Raw genomic sequence first — 12,637 nt, forward strand, 5'->3', positions numbered from 1 at the left:
CTTACTAAAGACGCGCTTACACTTACAGCTTAAAGCTAGTATAGAGAGTATTGTAAGCACTATCTTACTAAAGTTAGAATATTAATTGCGCAGCCTAAACTAGTATTATATAGAATTAGTGCCCTTACTAATAATTAGCTTATGCTTCTACTGCTTATACTTATCCTTCTTAGTATTACTGCGTGTAGGATTAATAATGCTATTAATTATGTTATTAATATTACTTAGTTTTTTTAGTGTGTGTGTGTAGTAAGGCCTTAGTAACAGTAGCAACTTATAATTTACCTATAGTGCCTAGAAATTAAAATTATTAGATGCTAGCTAATTAGACTTCTTAGCCTACACTTAATTATAGTAGTGTTTATAGCAAAGATAAAGTATTATAGTAGTATAGTAAGCTAGTAAGTTGTTAAGTTTAGTGTAGTACTTATTTACTTTAAGCAGCGCTGCGTGTAGATTAATAAGAAGATAATCTTTAGGCGCCTTATTATAAGTGTTATAAACTACACTATTATAGTAGAGAAGGTAAGCTTCTAATTAAGTAAGTAAAAACTTAAATGTTAAAATTACTTTAGTAATTACACTAAAGCTATACTTACTATGTTTTTTAAAGCACTTTATACACTCTTTAAGTAGCCTAAGAACCTCTATATAGTTAGTAATAATAGCTTAATTAGTAGCTATAAGGCTGTCTAATCTTATCTACTATAGAGCAGTAGGCTAATCCTTGCTCTATAAGTTAGCGTAGATATTCTCTTTTACTATATTTTATATATAAGTGTTTGCGTACATGTTAATAGCTAGTGTAAGCTTTATAGCTTACTTAAAACAGTTAAAGTATAAGTTTTAGCATGTAACTACTAGCTTAATTAGCTGTAGTATTATAAGCTTATTATCTATGTTATAAGGCAGCTTATAGTAAGCTATACGCTGCGCCTTCTTAAAGAGATTGTACTGCTGCAGTGTGTAAATATAGTTAATAATATTAAAAAGTACGCCTAAAGGTCTATGCTTTTACTACTTTTTTATAAATGCTGCCTTATTAGCAAGCTTGTTAACTCTTTTGTTATTATATAAGTCTATATCTCTGCTCTAGAGCAGTCTCTGCCTAATTAGATTAATTATATAAAGGCTATAGTAAAGGTGTTAGTAAATAGAATTAAATTTAAGCTTATAAGTAATTACAGCAACAGCAGTGTTATTATTAAAAGCATTATTAAAAATAAAGTAACTAAGTGTGCGCTTACTTATGCTAAACTGCTTTAATATTAATAATACAACCTTAGCTAGTTAATTACTAGTGTAAGCGCCTATAAGCTAAGGCAGTGCAATAGGTAGGTCTTAGAGCTTACTATCTAAGTTAATGTAGTAGGCAACAATACTAAAAAACTTGCGCTTACTAGCTTTTATTATCTATCTGTTAAAGCTTATATAGATCCTACTAAGTAATTATAACAGCTTATAAATAACACAGGGCTTAAGCTAGTTAAACAGTTATATAACATATTAGAAGACACTCTTATAGTTCTTTTACAGTGCTGCTTTAGCAAGCAGGTTAGTAATAGTAATTAAGTGTTAAAAAGCTAGTGTTTTAAACTTAGAGATAGAGTAGTTATTTATAATAAGCTAGTTAACTATAGTAAACCTAAAGTGCTACTTGCTAAAGCTGTTAATCTAATTAGCTACTGCCTATAAGATAAAGACTCTTATAGTAATAAGTGTGTTATAAACACTAGTAATTAAAGTCTTGCCTAGTGCTGTAAGCTTATAGCTAGGCTTCTGCTTACTAAGGTAGCGCGCAGCTAACAAGACTACTGCGCTTGTATTGTATATCCTAATACTAATATCTATAAGCTTATGCTTAAAACACTAGTAGCAGATAAAAAATATACAGGTTAGATCTTTAAAAAAAGTAACATAATAGCTATAGCAATAGATCTAACTTTGCTTATATTAGTGTATTATAATAGGCTTTATATACAGCTTAAAATAATTCTAATTTATGCTATTATAATTATCTTTAAGATAGGCGTTAAAAGCCTTATCTACAGCGTTGTTAGCTGCTTTAAAAGACAGAGTAAGTGTAGCTTACTTACTACTTTTAGTAGGTATAATAATAGTGTCTTTAGGCTACAACTTACGCAATTATAACTTAAAAGTATGTGTATATAAAAGCAGCAAAGATAAGGTAAATAGCTAAGATTAAAATAATAGTAAGTTAATTATAATAGGCTAGCTTATAGTGCTGCGCACGCGCTTTTTAGGCGAGGGAGCGCTATTAGAGATACGTTTCTTGGGCGGCATGAGGGCGACAATAGGGTGAGGTATACAGCGATAGATCTGCAACACTAGAAGTATATAGCATTGTAGGTAATAGATAGAGATGGAGTATATAATATAAGACAACGCGCTAGCTGCTAGTTACACAGAGTTATTAGATATTACACAATACTACACAGTAAACAACACTAAAAAAAGTTTAGTATAAAGCTTTTACAGCTATCTAAGCTGCCTTATAGGCTGCCTTATCTCTAAAATCTACTATATACTTAAGGTAATTAAGCTATTAATCTAAATTAAGCTTATAGAAAAGCTTAGCTAGATTAATTGCGTTTCTATATAAGGTTTGGCTGGATTGATTGAATTGGCTTGGCATCAATCTTCCAATCAAGCTATCAAGCTGGCTTGATTGATCTCAGGTGTGCTATCCGAGTCTTCAATCGATAATCCGCGACTGGATTCCGCTCAGCTGGCCGCACTATGCACTACGTCTTGTCGTAGTGCATTGACAAGTGCACGCAGTACCATCAAAGAGGGCTGTAGTGCGACCAATGATACCATCACATATGATTCCGTGGTCTATCCAGGTACCGTACCTCCAAGCTGCTGTTCGAAGTCCTGCTGACACTTCATTGAGCAACCTTCATCATTGACCGATTCAGCTACACGTACGATCTTTCTTGCCGAAAGGACGCATCGTCTGGCAGGTATTGCGATGAGCTGATGTTCTCATGGCTGGCTGCGGGCAATGCAACAACTAAAGCGGCGAATTGCTCCGACTGTGCCCTTGGGTCAATGCAAACACAACTAAACTCGCCGTTCGGATTCGATGCAGAGTTTGCTCAGGATTTCCAGGCACTGAAATCCAGTTGTGGTTCGTCTGGATACTCTTTCACAACACCAGCGGCGTACGCAGTCGGTACGAACCTCCCCAATCGAGCCGAAGATGCCAACACTCCCTCCTGCTCGAATCCATACGTTGTCAACTCAGGAGACAGCTGCGATGCTATTGCACTGGCTCGCCAGGTATCGACATTTTCAATCATTAAGGCCGGTGGCTTGAAGACCGATTGTAGCGACTTACTCCCGGGCGTCTCGCTTTGTTTGCCAGCTCCCTGCACCTTGTATCGAGTGCAGTACGGCGATGACTGCAAAAGCATTATCAGCGCTCACAGTGGCGTCACTGGTTATGGCTTCCTGTCTTGGAATCCTAACATTACTCCGCTTTGCACCAACCTGGGGGACATGATGACCAACCTTATTTGTGTTAGGTAGGTGTCACCTGCAGCAACTGCGTACTCTTGACCGCGAGAGAAACAGATCGTCTAACATCGAACAGCCCTCCAGGCGGAAGCACCAGCGACATTACGATCACCGTCACTCCACCAACGACTTCAACAATTGAATCGACTGCTGTGCCCAAGCCGACGAATGGCAAAGGTGACACAACCGCACCGTGTGCGAGCTGGTAGTACGTAACGTCATGTGCGAACTGCATGTGCGCATACGCTGACATCGTACGACTACGTATAGTACCGTCCAGGATGGAGATTACTGTGAGAGCATATCAGTTTGACAGAACATCGCACTCCAAAATTTCTACTTCTTGAACCCTTCCATTGACAAGAATTGCACCAACCTTTGGCTGGATACGGCGTATTGTGTCCAGGCTGTAGGGGACATCAACAAATACCCGAACTATCCATATTCGAGTTCTGCCGTCTACACCCTCACCAGCAGTGCCTACGTCACCACCTCGTCCGTCTCGACGTCAACCGTGCCGAGCGCGACGCCCTATGTCCGTCCGCCGCATGCGCCGGGCACGAAGGCAGATTGTGAGGGCTACGTCGACTACATCCCGGTCACGCCATTCCAAGACCAGTCCCAGTCGGAGAATGTGCGCCTTGTGACAGAGCAGATAAATAGCTGCGAGTTCGCCTCGTCTGGTTATCCGGTCTCTTATGATGACTTCCTGAAATGGAACCCCAGTCTGGCGTCCATCAAGCCATGCTATCTGCAAGCGAACTACAGCTACTGCGCTGTGGACAAGATCTCCTCTTATAGTGAGTGTGATGTGTTGGGATTGTTGTCCGCGATCTCAACTGAATCCGTAATGGGCAAGGCTGACGAAGCTTCTAGCCGGGGTTCCGAGCTATGGTATATGTCGTTCCGTAGGCGACCCATACCCGGGTACAATTTCTACCTGCGAATGTTTCACTCTCATCACAGGGTCCGCTACAAAGAGTGAGATACGCCGATTTCGATGGAATTTGCCCCACTGACACACTCTACAGGCCCAAGTTGCGCAAAGATCGCCTCCGACGCCGGGATCGCTTTGTCCAATCTAACGCTTTGGAACCCCTGGGTTGGATCAAGCTGCGATGTTGGCTTGTACAAAGATCTTGCGCTGAAACAGCAGCGGGCCGTCTGCATTGGAGTGAACTCAACGAACGTATCGCCCACGCCCACGTCTTCTCGAATCACGTCGTCCACGCAAGTCACATCATCCACTCAAACCACCTCTACGCCGGTGGCCCCTCCTGCGCCCACCCAAAGTGGCATTGTGAAGACTTGCACGAAATACTACAAAGCGGTAGCGGGCGACGGCTGTTGGGCTATTGCGAACAGTAATGGTATCACACTTGACCAATTTTACGCTTGGAACCCTGCTGGTGAGTCTCAAGTCCCTGTTTGCGAATATCAGGTAATGCCATCTAACCAGCGTTCCCAACCGTACGTAATACGTTTCAACTCGCCGTTTTTTAGGCCGTAACTTTTTAGTTTGTTAGTACGTTTTAATGTAAAGGGAGAATTTAAATCTACTTATAAGGCGTAACTGTTACAGCTTACAATCCTCCTATGTTTTAACAGCTTGTAAGACGTTACAGTGTATACAGTCTACTAAGTCCCCTATTTTACTGTAAATATAACCCTACTAGAGCTAGTTTTTTTGCAGTTAGAGAGCCTTAATTATTAAGCTAGAAAGCTTATTTCTATTATAAGTAATAGTTTTTCTACTCTTAGAAAAGGACCTCTTATAATTATAGCTTATAAAAGAGATAAATAAGAAGTTAAAAGTAATTTTATATAGTGTAAAGTAAAAGAGTTGTCTAACTTATTTTTACTAAGTAAAAAAGTTAGTAAATAAAGGGCTGTTATTATTAGCTATAGTAATGTCTTTATAGTAGCTATTATAGTACTGCTGCAACTCTGTTGTTTTCTACTGCTTTTTATATAAGCAGCTGCTAGTAAGAAGGCTTATGTTAATAAAAAAAGTCCTCTTAAAGCTTTTATTATAATAGTTGCTACTAGGTAACTTACGTTGCGTAGGCTTTTAGGTAACATTGTTGTTGTTAGCTTTAGCCTTAGCCTTTATATTAATATACTTTTAAAAAATAGCTTTTATTAAAGCCTTAGCTTTTTTATGCTATGTAAAGTGCTTTCTTTAGTAGTCCTTAAACTAAATAAGATAAAGTTAAGAGTTTAGAATTATTACTATATAGTAATAAAATATAAGTAGCTTAATAATAAACTTTTTCTAGTATGTAAGCAACTTCTTTATGCTAAATGCTATGCTAGATTTAAGGTAGTAATTATTACTCTTACCCTTAAGTTTATTACCTATACATAGGAGCTTAGTATAAAAGTGTTGCAGGTTAATAATAGACATCTAAAAAGAGCTATAAAAGCTGTTGCCCTTAAAGTGTTTTATTATAAAGTAAAAAACTTTAAGAAACTTATAAAAGTAATTAACTTTTTTTTATTTATCTTTAGTAATAACCTTAGTAAGAGTAGAGTTACTAGAGATAGTAAAGTTTATAAAGTTATTATTAGTGCTTTTTTACTTATGTATAAACTTAGTAATAGTGTCCTTAAGCTTAAAATAGTAGAGGAGCATAAAATAAATACTATGCTAGCGTACACTGCTGTCTTATATAAGATTAAGCGTTCTAAAGCTTTAGAAAGAGTTATTGTTATTAAAAGCAGCCTAAAAAGTTATAAAGGCCTTTTATTATTTATGTAATGCTAGCACTATATTTATAAAATTATAAAGTTTTCTAACAACTTTATAGTAGTAATAGAGGTTAAATTATTTCTAAGAAGCTACTTAGGTAAGCTTTACTTTAAAAGCGCTTATCTCTTTACTATAGATAACTGCTTTTACTACTAGCTAGATTGTATAGCCAGCGCAGCATATACAGTGCTTAGAGGTAAGGGGCATATTAAGATGTTAGGTAAGAGTAAAGATAGTCTTATTATTATTATTTAACACATTATTAGCTACTAAATAATAAAATTTTAATATAATTTTAAAGTTATTAATAACTTTAATAATCTCTAGCGCTTAATTTGCTCTAGTATAGTTGCTATATAGGTTATAAAAGCTAATTAAGATATTATAGTGTTAGTAGTTAACATCTACATAGTATTATTAGTTAGTGTTTAGTTTAATAAGAGATGCTAAGACGCTAAACTAATAAGCTAAGGTACACTTACTAATAAAGTACAACACTACACCTAGAAAGAAAAGGTAGTTTAGAGAAGTCTATATATTAATGCTTAATATAATTTTACTTTAGGCTATTTTTAGCATTATTTAAATCTCCTGCTTCTGCTGCGTATATCCCTGCTACATGTAGGACAAATATGTAGTGTTAGACGCTAGAAGGGCAGCAAGAAAATTAGCTTTATTTTAGGTAATAATACTCTAAAGTTTTACTAATAATGCTGTATAAAAAAAAATATTATAAAGTATTACCTAGTTAATAACTACTACTTATAAAGCTTCTTTCTGCTAAATACTATAAAAAATAATATATAATAAGCCTATAACCTTATAAGCTGCTTTAAATAGACTTAAAAGAATTCTTAGCTTATTAAGTAAAAAAGCGCCTTTACTTTCTCTACTAATGTCTATCTAGTGCTTTTTTCTAAGGTAGTAGATAATATAAGTGTAACTATTAACTTTTTTTACTTTTCTATAATTACCCTTAGCATAGCACTTTTTATAGAGCTATAACTTTATTCTAGAGGTGTCTCTTTTATTATTATACACTAAATTAGCTTTATAAAGCTATATCTAGAATAACTAATAATTGCTATATAATTAGCTTTTATGCTTTACTTAGTATTTAAGCTTTTTTAGCCTTAACTTTTTATTTTCTATCTAGACGTTGTCCTACTTAATAGTAAATAATACCTTATTATTAAAAGTAAAGTTGTCTAAGTACTTCTTTATAAAGGCTAAAAGACTATTAAATAGCGTGCTATTATAAAAAAAAACTAAGAACTTTAATAATAAGGACTTTAATTAGGCAAGTTAATAAGAACTAGCGTAATAAGTAACCTTAGTTTAGTAAAAAGAGCTAGCTTAAAAGGATTCTTAGAATAAGGCTGTACGCCTGCTACGCTAGAGGAACTAGGACATCTAGCTTATAATAAGTAAGTCTATAAGTAATTATAATTTTTAACTAAAATTATAGGATCTTACGCCTTAATCCTCTTCTCTGCTAGCTTCTTAATTATTGTACAAACTGCAGAGTTTTTACCTAATTATTACTCTAAAAACACAACTTTAAACACCCTTCTAACGCGTCCCTATAGCTGTCTAATAAGACCTTATATTACTAGGAAATATTGTCTCTCTAAGACGTATTACGGTCTGTAATGGGAGCTGGCTCCTACGTACGTTACGGCTCACACTCCTCCTACGTTTCAACGGCTCACGTGACTGCTACGTTCACGTATCTACGAGTCGTAGTACGTACGGTTGGGAACGCTGCATCTAACTTCTGACCAGTTAGTAATGATTGTGCCAATCTTTGGCCCGACTATGCATACTGTGTGGCTGCCTAGTTCGACTTGAAATGCTGGGGATTGATAACCGGGGTGTTCTGAAGGCTGTAGAGCACTATCCACTTCGAAGTAACTTTTTGACTTGGTCTTTGAGTCGTGACAAATTGTAGCAGATGGGAAAAATAGCCACAACCCATGATCCAAGCTGGTCGCGCAACCCATGCACTTCCATTCCATGACGCTGCTCCTGCCCTGAACTCCTTGGTGGTTTCTCCATCATACGAGGATTCTCGACCACGAAGTAGAGCATCATGCGCTGAGTTCCGCGGCAAAAGCCTAGTACTGAACGATACTGGGCGAGCGTTCGTAGAATGTGATCCACTGGTTTTCATCACCGCTCAACACGTCGTAGAAGTCCGCATTGATCATGTGAGGCGCGATGCGCATCCATCCGACATCTTCTTCTGTGCAACCCTCAATCGGCTCCAAAACCTCTTTCTCCCACCCGTCATCCTCTTGCTCTCCATCTTGCTGGCTCTCGGCCAACGGCTCCCAATTGCCATCCACAAACTTGACAAAAGCGTCGTCGGACCAGTGCGTTTCGCGAGAAATAGACTCCTCCAAGCTATCCAGCACCTCCTGGTCAATCTTGATGAAGTACCTGAAGCGTGGGATGACGGTCGGCTGGTAGTTTCCAGGCTGTCGCGCGACTTCGTCCGCAGTCCATGCGCGGAACCGCTCCCGCAGCGCCGCGGTCGAGGCTCCGTCCAGCGCGGACGCATCTTCAACCCACGTCCATTCCAGGCGCTCCGCAATCTCAGGCGCATCTGACTGCGCAATACGCTTGCGCGAGTGGGCCTCGACGCGATCGCGGAACTTGGCCCACGTGGCGTCGTCGCCGTAGGTGCAGCGGTAGATGACCCATCCCCACCTCTTGATCTCGGGCAGCTGGGCGAGGTCGTCACGTATGGCACTCTGTGGCGACCGGATCATTGTGCGAGACTGTGACCACGGCGGGTAAGCCTGGCGGTGGACGAGTGGGCGAGTAGTCGCGCTTTTGGACAGATGCAATTGAGAAAACGGGGTAAAGGTTTTTTTGGTGATTGATGATGAACAGCAGGCGAAACGTGGAAACAGATTGAAAGGACCCATATGAGTAGTGGAATGAAACGCAGTTGTTGGCAAAGTGGAAGATGATGAGCGAAGGAAGAGGCAAGCTCCGTCGCCTTACGTAAGCATTTTATTAACCGCTAACCCCATGCAATACCTAAACATAGTCTACATAGGGCAGTCAACCTAAGGCCACGGCTTGGCGATGCGCAATTTTGCTTTGCCGCCTCGAGGCTCTCATCGATCCCGGCCCGTCGAATCGCTCTGTACCCCCCACATCAGGGTTATTTCTACCTTTAGCAGGTTGTCTCGATTCTTAGCCGTGGCCTAGGCCGCTGGAACTTTGCGAGGCGCCATGCGGGCGAAGGTGGAGTTGTTAGGTGCTGGATGAGAGTATGATGGAGTGCATGGGGTGGAGATGGAAGGTGAAGTTGACGCTGGGACCGTGATAGACTAGCGCGCTTGGCACGACAATGGTGAGTGAAGGTGCGAGCACAAGAAGCAATATGTGCAAGGGCATGTAGCAATTTATAATAGGTTCAGACTGTAAGTCATGTGTATATTTGTTAGGAGTTATGTACCCATACAAGTCTGCACCACAGATGAGCCGGACGTTGATCGAGCAATGTCACGTGCTCATGGATAGTTGAAACACCTCTGCAATCTCATGCGAAGGTTTTTCTCTCCCTGAGAGATATACCGTGAAAGCAATTTCACTGGCCCTAACTACAGGGATAGGATGACGGAGAGGTGCCCATGGCGCATCATCCACCATCACTTTAAAGATTTCTGTCCATCCGAGAAGAAGACGAATCCTCGCACATCCAGATCCCTGAATACCACACTAAGCTCTCTCGATCCACGCTCCTTGACCCGTCTAGCAATGCATATTTTGGCATTCTTGATGTGCTCCCGTTCCTCTTTCCCTACAACCCATCGTACTGCAACCTCAGAGAAGAACAAGGTCTGCACCACTGGAAGACCATCTATAAGGATCCTGCAAGTTTCTTCAGACCACAAAATATCCCACAAATCCTGTCAGTATGGTTGGATAGCGGTGATAGCGGCCTGCTGACCGGGTATCCGGTTATCGATGAACACTTCCCTGTCTATTGACTCAGGGAAGATGAATGTGCTGAGTGAATACAGGAGGATTATTGTCTCGACGTAGATATGACGGCTCACTTTCGGCAGGCGGATTGCATGAGGCACATCGACTACTTCGCCCAGTGTGTCCAACCGTTAGTTACGGAGCCTTTTGGAGGCTGTATAGTACAGTTACAGAAGAGGAGGCTGTTACTAACTAACTGTACAGAGGAGATGACGTTAGTGTACAGTTAGGATACAGTAACTAAAGTATATTAAAGTATTATAAAGTAATTGCGCTAAAGCTAAAAACTATACCTAATTAAAAAGTTATAATACCTCTTATAAGATCTACTATTATTAATTTTACTGTTTTAGTGTACTTTATAAGCTTAGTTAGCTTACTAGTAATAGTGTTATTACATAATTAATTCTTTTATAGTTTAAAAGCCTTTATTATTAACACTAATAGTTAATTCCTTTTTATTATAATAGTCTTTTTAGCTTATAAAAAGCACTACTTATACTTAACGTACTTTACAGGCGAGTTGCTCACACACCTAAGTTGCTTACTTTTGCTAAGACCCTACTAAACTACTCTTCCTACACTAATGCATTCCCCACAACACTACTTAAACGCGCTAAAAGAATATTAGATACAGCTTACACTTTAAGCTTTTAAATAAGACATAAAACTTTTAAAAAAATGTGCTATAGCTATATATAGAGTCTTATAAAAGATAATAAATAACTATAGCACTAGACAACCTTTATAAGCTAATTCTACAGCTAAATTATAAAGGCTAAGTAATAAAAAAAAGTAGGTAATTATTAAGACTATACTTAAGCTATATGCGCAAGGAATTTCCCCTTAGATAGCATTTATAGCTAATATAGCAAATTTTTTACACGCTAAGTGTAATTTAGGCTATGTTTATATAAACTAGCTTAGTACATTTATAAAGTGTTATTTAAAGCTTAAAGTAAAGTTTTAAGTATAAGTATAGTTAAAAGATATTTAGCTAATTATAAACTTTATCTTACTAAAGTTGTACATGTTATTATCTTAGATACTATACTTAGCTTTAATATTCTTTATAAGGCTAAACCTGCTTTAAATTACTTTAAAACTCTTAGAAAAAGCTCTTTTATAGTTATACTTACACTTAAATGTTACTTTAAGCTCTAAATAACGCTTTACAAACATACTAGGCTAGTTTATGTAAACATAGCCTAGATTACGCTTAGCGTGCAAAGAATTAGCTATATTAGCTATAAATGCTATCTAAGAGGAAATTCCTTGCGCATATAGCTTAAGTATAGTCTTAATAATTACCTGCTTTTTTTTATTACTTAGCTTTTATAATTTAGCTCTAGAATTAGCTTGTAAAGGTTGTCTAGCACTATAGTTATTTATTATCTTTTATAAGACTTTATACATAGCTATAGTATATTTCTTTAAAAGTTTTATGTTTTATTTAAAAGCTTAGAGTGTAAGCTGTATCTAACATTCTTTTAGCACGTCTAAGTAGTGTTATAGGGAATGCATTAGTGTAGAAAGAGTAGTTTAGTAGGGTCTTAGCAAAAGTAAGCAACTTAGGTGTGTAAGCAACTTGCCTGTGAAGTACGTTATATAAAGTTACTAAAATTAATAAAAAACTAAAGGTAATCTTATAAAAAATAAAGTAGTAAAGTTAACTTTACTACTACTACTACTTTAGTAGCTAAGTAAGTAGCTAATCTCTAGCGTACTTATTTTCTACTAAAAAATTAAAGTAAAAGTTTAACTTATTAACTTTCTACTTTTTTTTTAAGCTACAACCTTTATTATTATAGAGAAAAGTAAGGTTAACTAAAAAAGCCTTTTTAAAGCACTTATTATGTAGGTTACTATAAGCTACTAAAAGCTTTCTTTATAATATCTTTAGTAATACTCTTTTTTTTTCTCTTTTCCTTCTTAAAGGTTTTTAAGTAGTGTGTATAGATTTTCTAGATAAATAACTTTATATGCTTATACTAAAATAAGTAGTATTTTTAGTAGTCTTTAAACTAAAGAAGGTAGAAAGACAAGTTAAAAATAGTTACTACACAGTAGTAAGAGATTTTTAACTCTAAAATAAAGGTTTTTCAGTACATAGTAAGCTTCTTAATGCTAAAGGCACTACTATTTTTAAAGTAGTTACTATAGTGCTTATAAAATAGGCGCTCTCTCTATGCTCTAAGCTTATTATTAATTACTTATAAGTATATAATTATTTGCTATAAGCTACTATAGCCTAATTTACTAGCGCTGCTTTTAAAGTGTTTAGTTATTTTATAAAAAGTTTTTAAAAAGTTTTTTATACACTTTACTTTTACTTATTTA

General features: G+C 37.3%; 3 protein-coding genes across 3 annotated transcripts; 1 reads left to right on the plus strand and 2 right to left on the minus strand.

The window, feature by feature from the left end:
• Positions 1–345: 345 nt before the first annotated feature.
• BDR25DRAFT_248453 (uncharacterized protein) lies at positions 346–531 on the minus strand (the record flags this gene model as incomplete). Its single annotated transcript, XM_033685976.1, has 1 exon — positions 346–531. A coding segment is annotated over one exon (186 nt), but the record flags the coding sequence as incomplete, so codon positions are not given.
• Positions 532–3,003: 2,472 nt separating this feature from the next.
• Positions 3,004–5,250, plus strand: BDR25DRAFT_320598 (uncharacterized protein; the record flags this gene model as incomplete). The annotated part of the gene is made up of 7 exons (XM_033691915.1): positions 3,004–3,551; positions 3,620–3,751; positions 3,814–3,836; positions 3,957–4,343; positions 4,420–4,524; positions 4,575–4,952; positions 5,237–5,250. 7 exons carry the CDS (start codon positions 3,004–3,006, stop codon positions 5,248–5,250), a joined length of 1,587 nt encoding a protein of 528 aa, XP_033539468.1.
• Positions 5,251–8,128: 2,878 nt separating this feature from the next.
• Positions 8,129–9,236, minus strand: BDR25DRAFT_308208 (uncharacterized protein). The gene has a single exon (XM_033690995.1). It carries the CDS (start codon positions 9,226–9,228, stop codon positions 8,413–8,415), a length of 816 nt encoding a protein of 271 aa, XP_033539469.1. The 5' UTR covers positions 9,229–9,236; the 3' UTR covers positions 8,129–8,412.
• Between the last annotated feature and the right edge of the window lie 3,401 nt (positions 9,237–12,637).

This window comes from Lindgomyces ingoldianus (assembly GCF_010093535.1).
Source record: "Lindgomyces ingoldianus strain ATCC 200398 unplaced genomic scaffold BDR25scaffold_80, whole genome shotgun sequence".
NCBI classification, from domain to species: domain Eukaryota; kingdom Fungi; phylum Ascomycota; class Dothideomycetes; order Pleosporales; family Lindgomycetaceae; genus Lindgomyces; species Lindgomyces ingoldianus.

Excerpts from the sequence above, each read along its gene's own strand:
- BDR25DRAFT_308208 (XM_033690995.1), bottom strand. The coding sequence starts at position 9,228 with ATGGGTCCTTTCAATCTGTTTCCACGTTTCGCCTGCTGTTCATCATCA.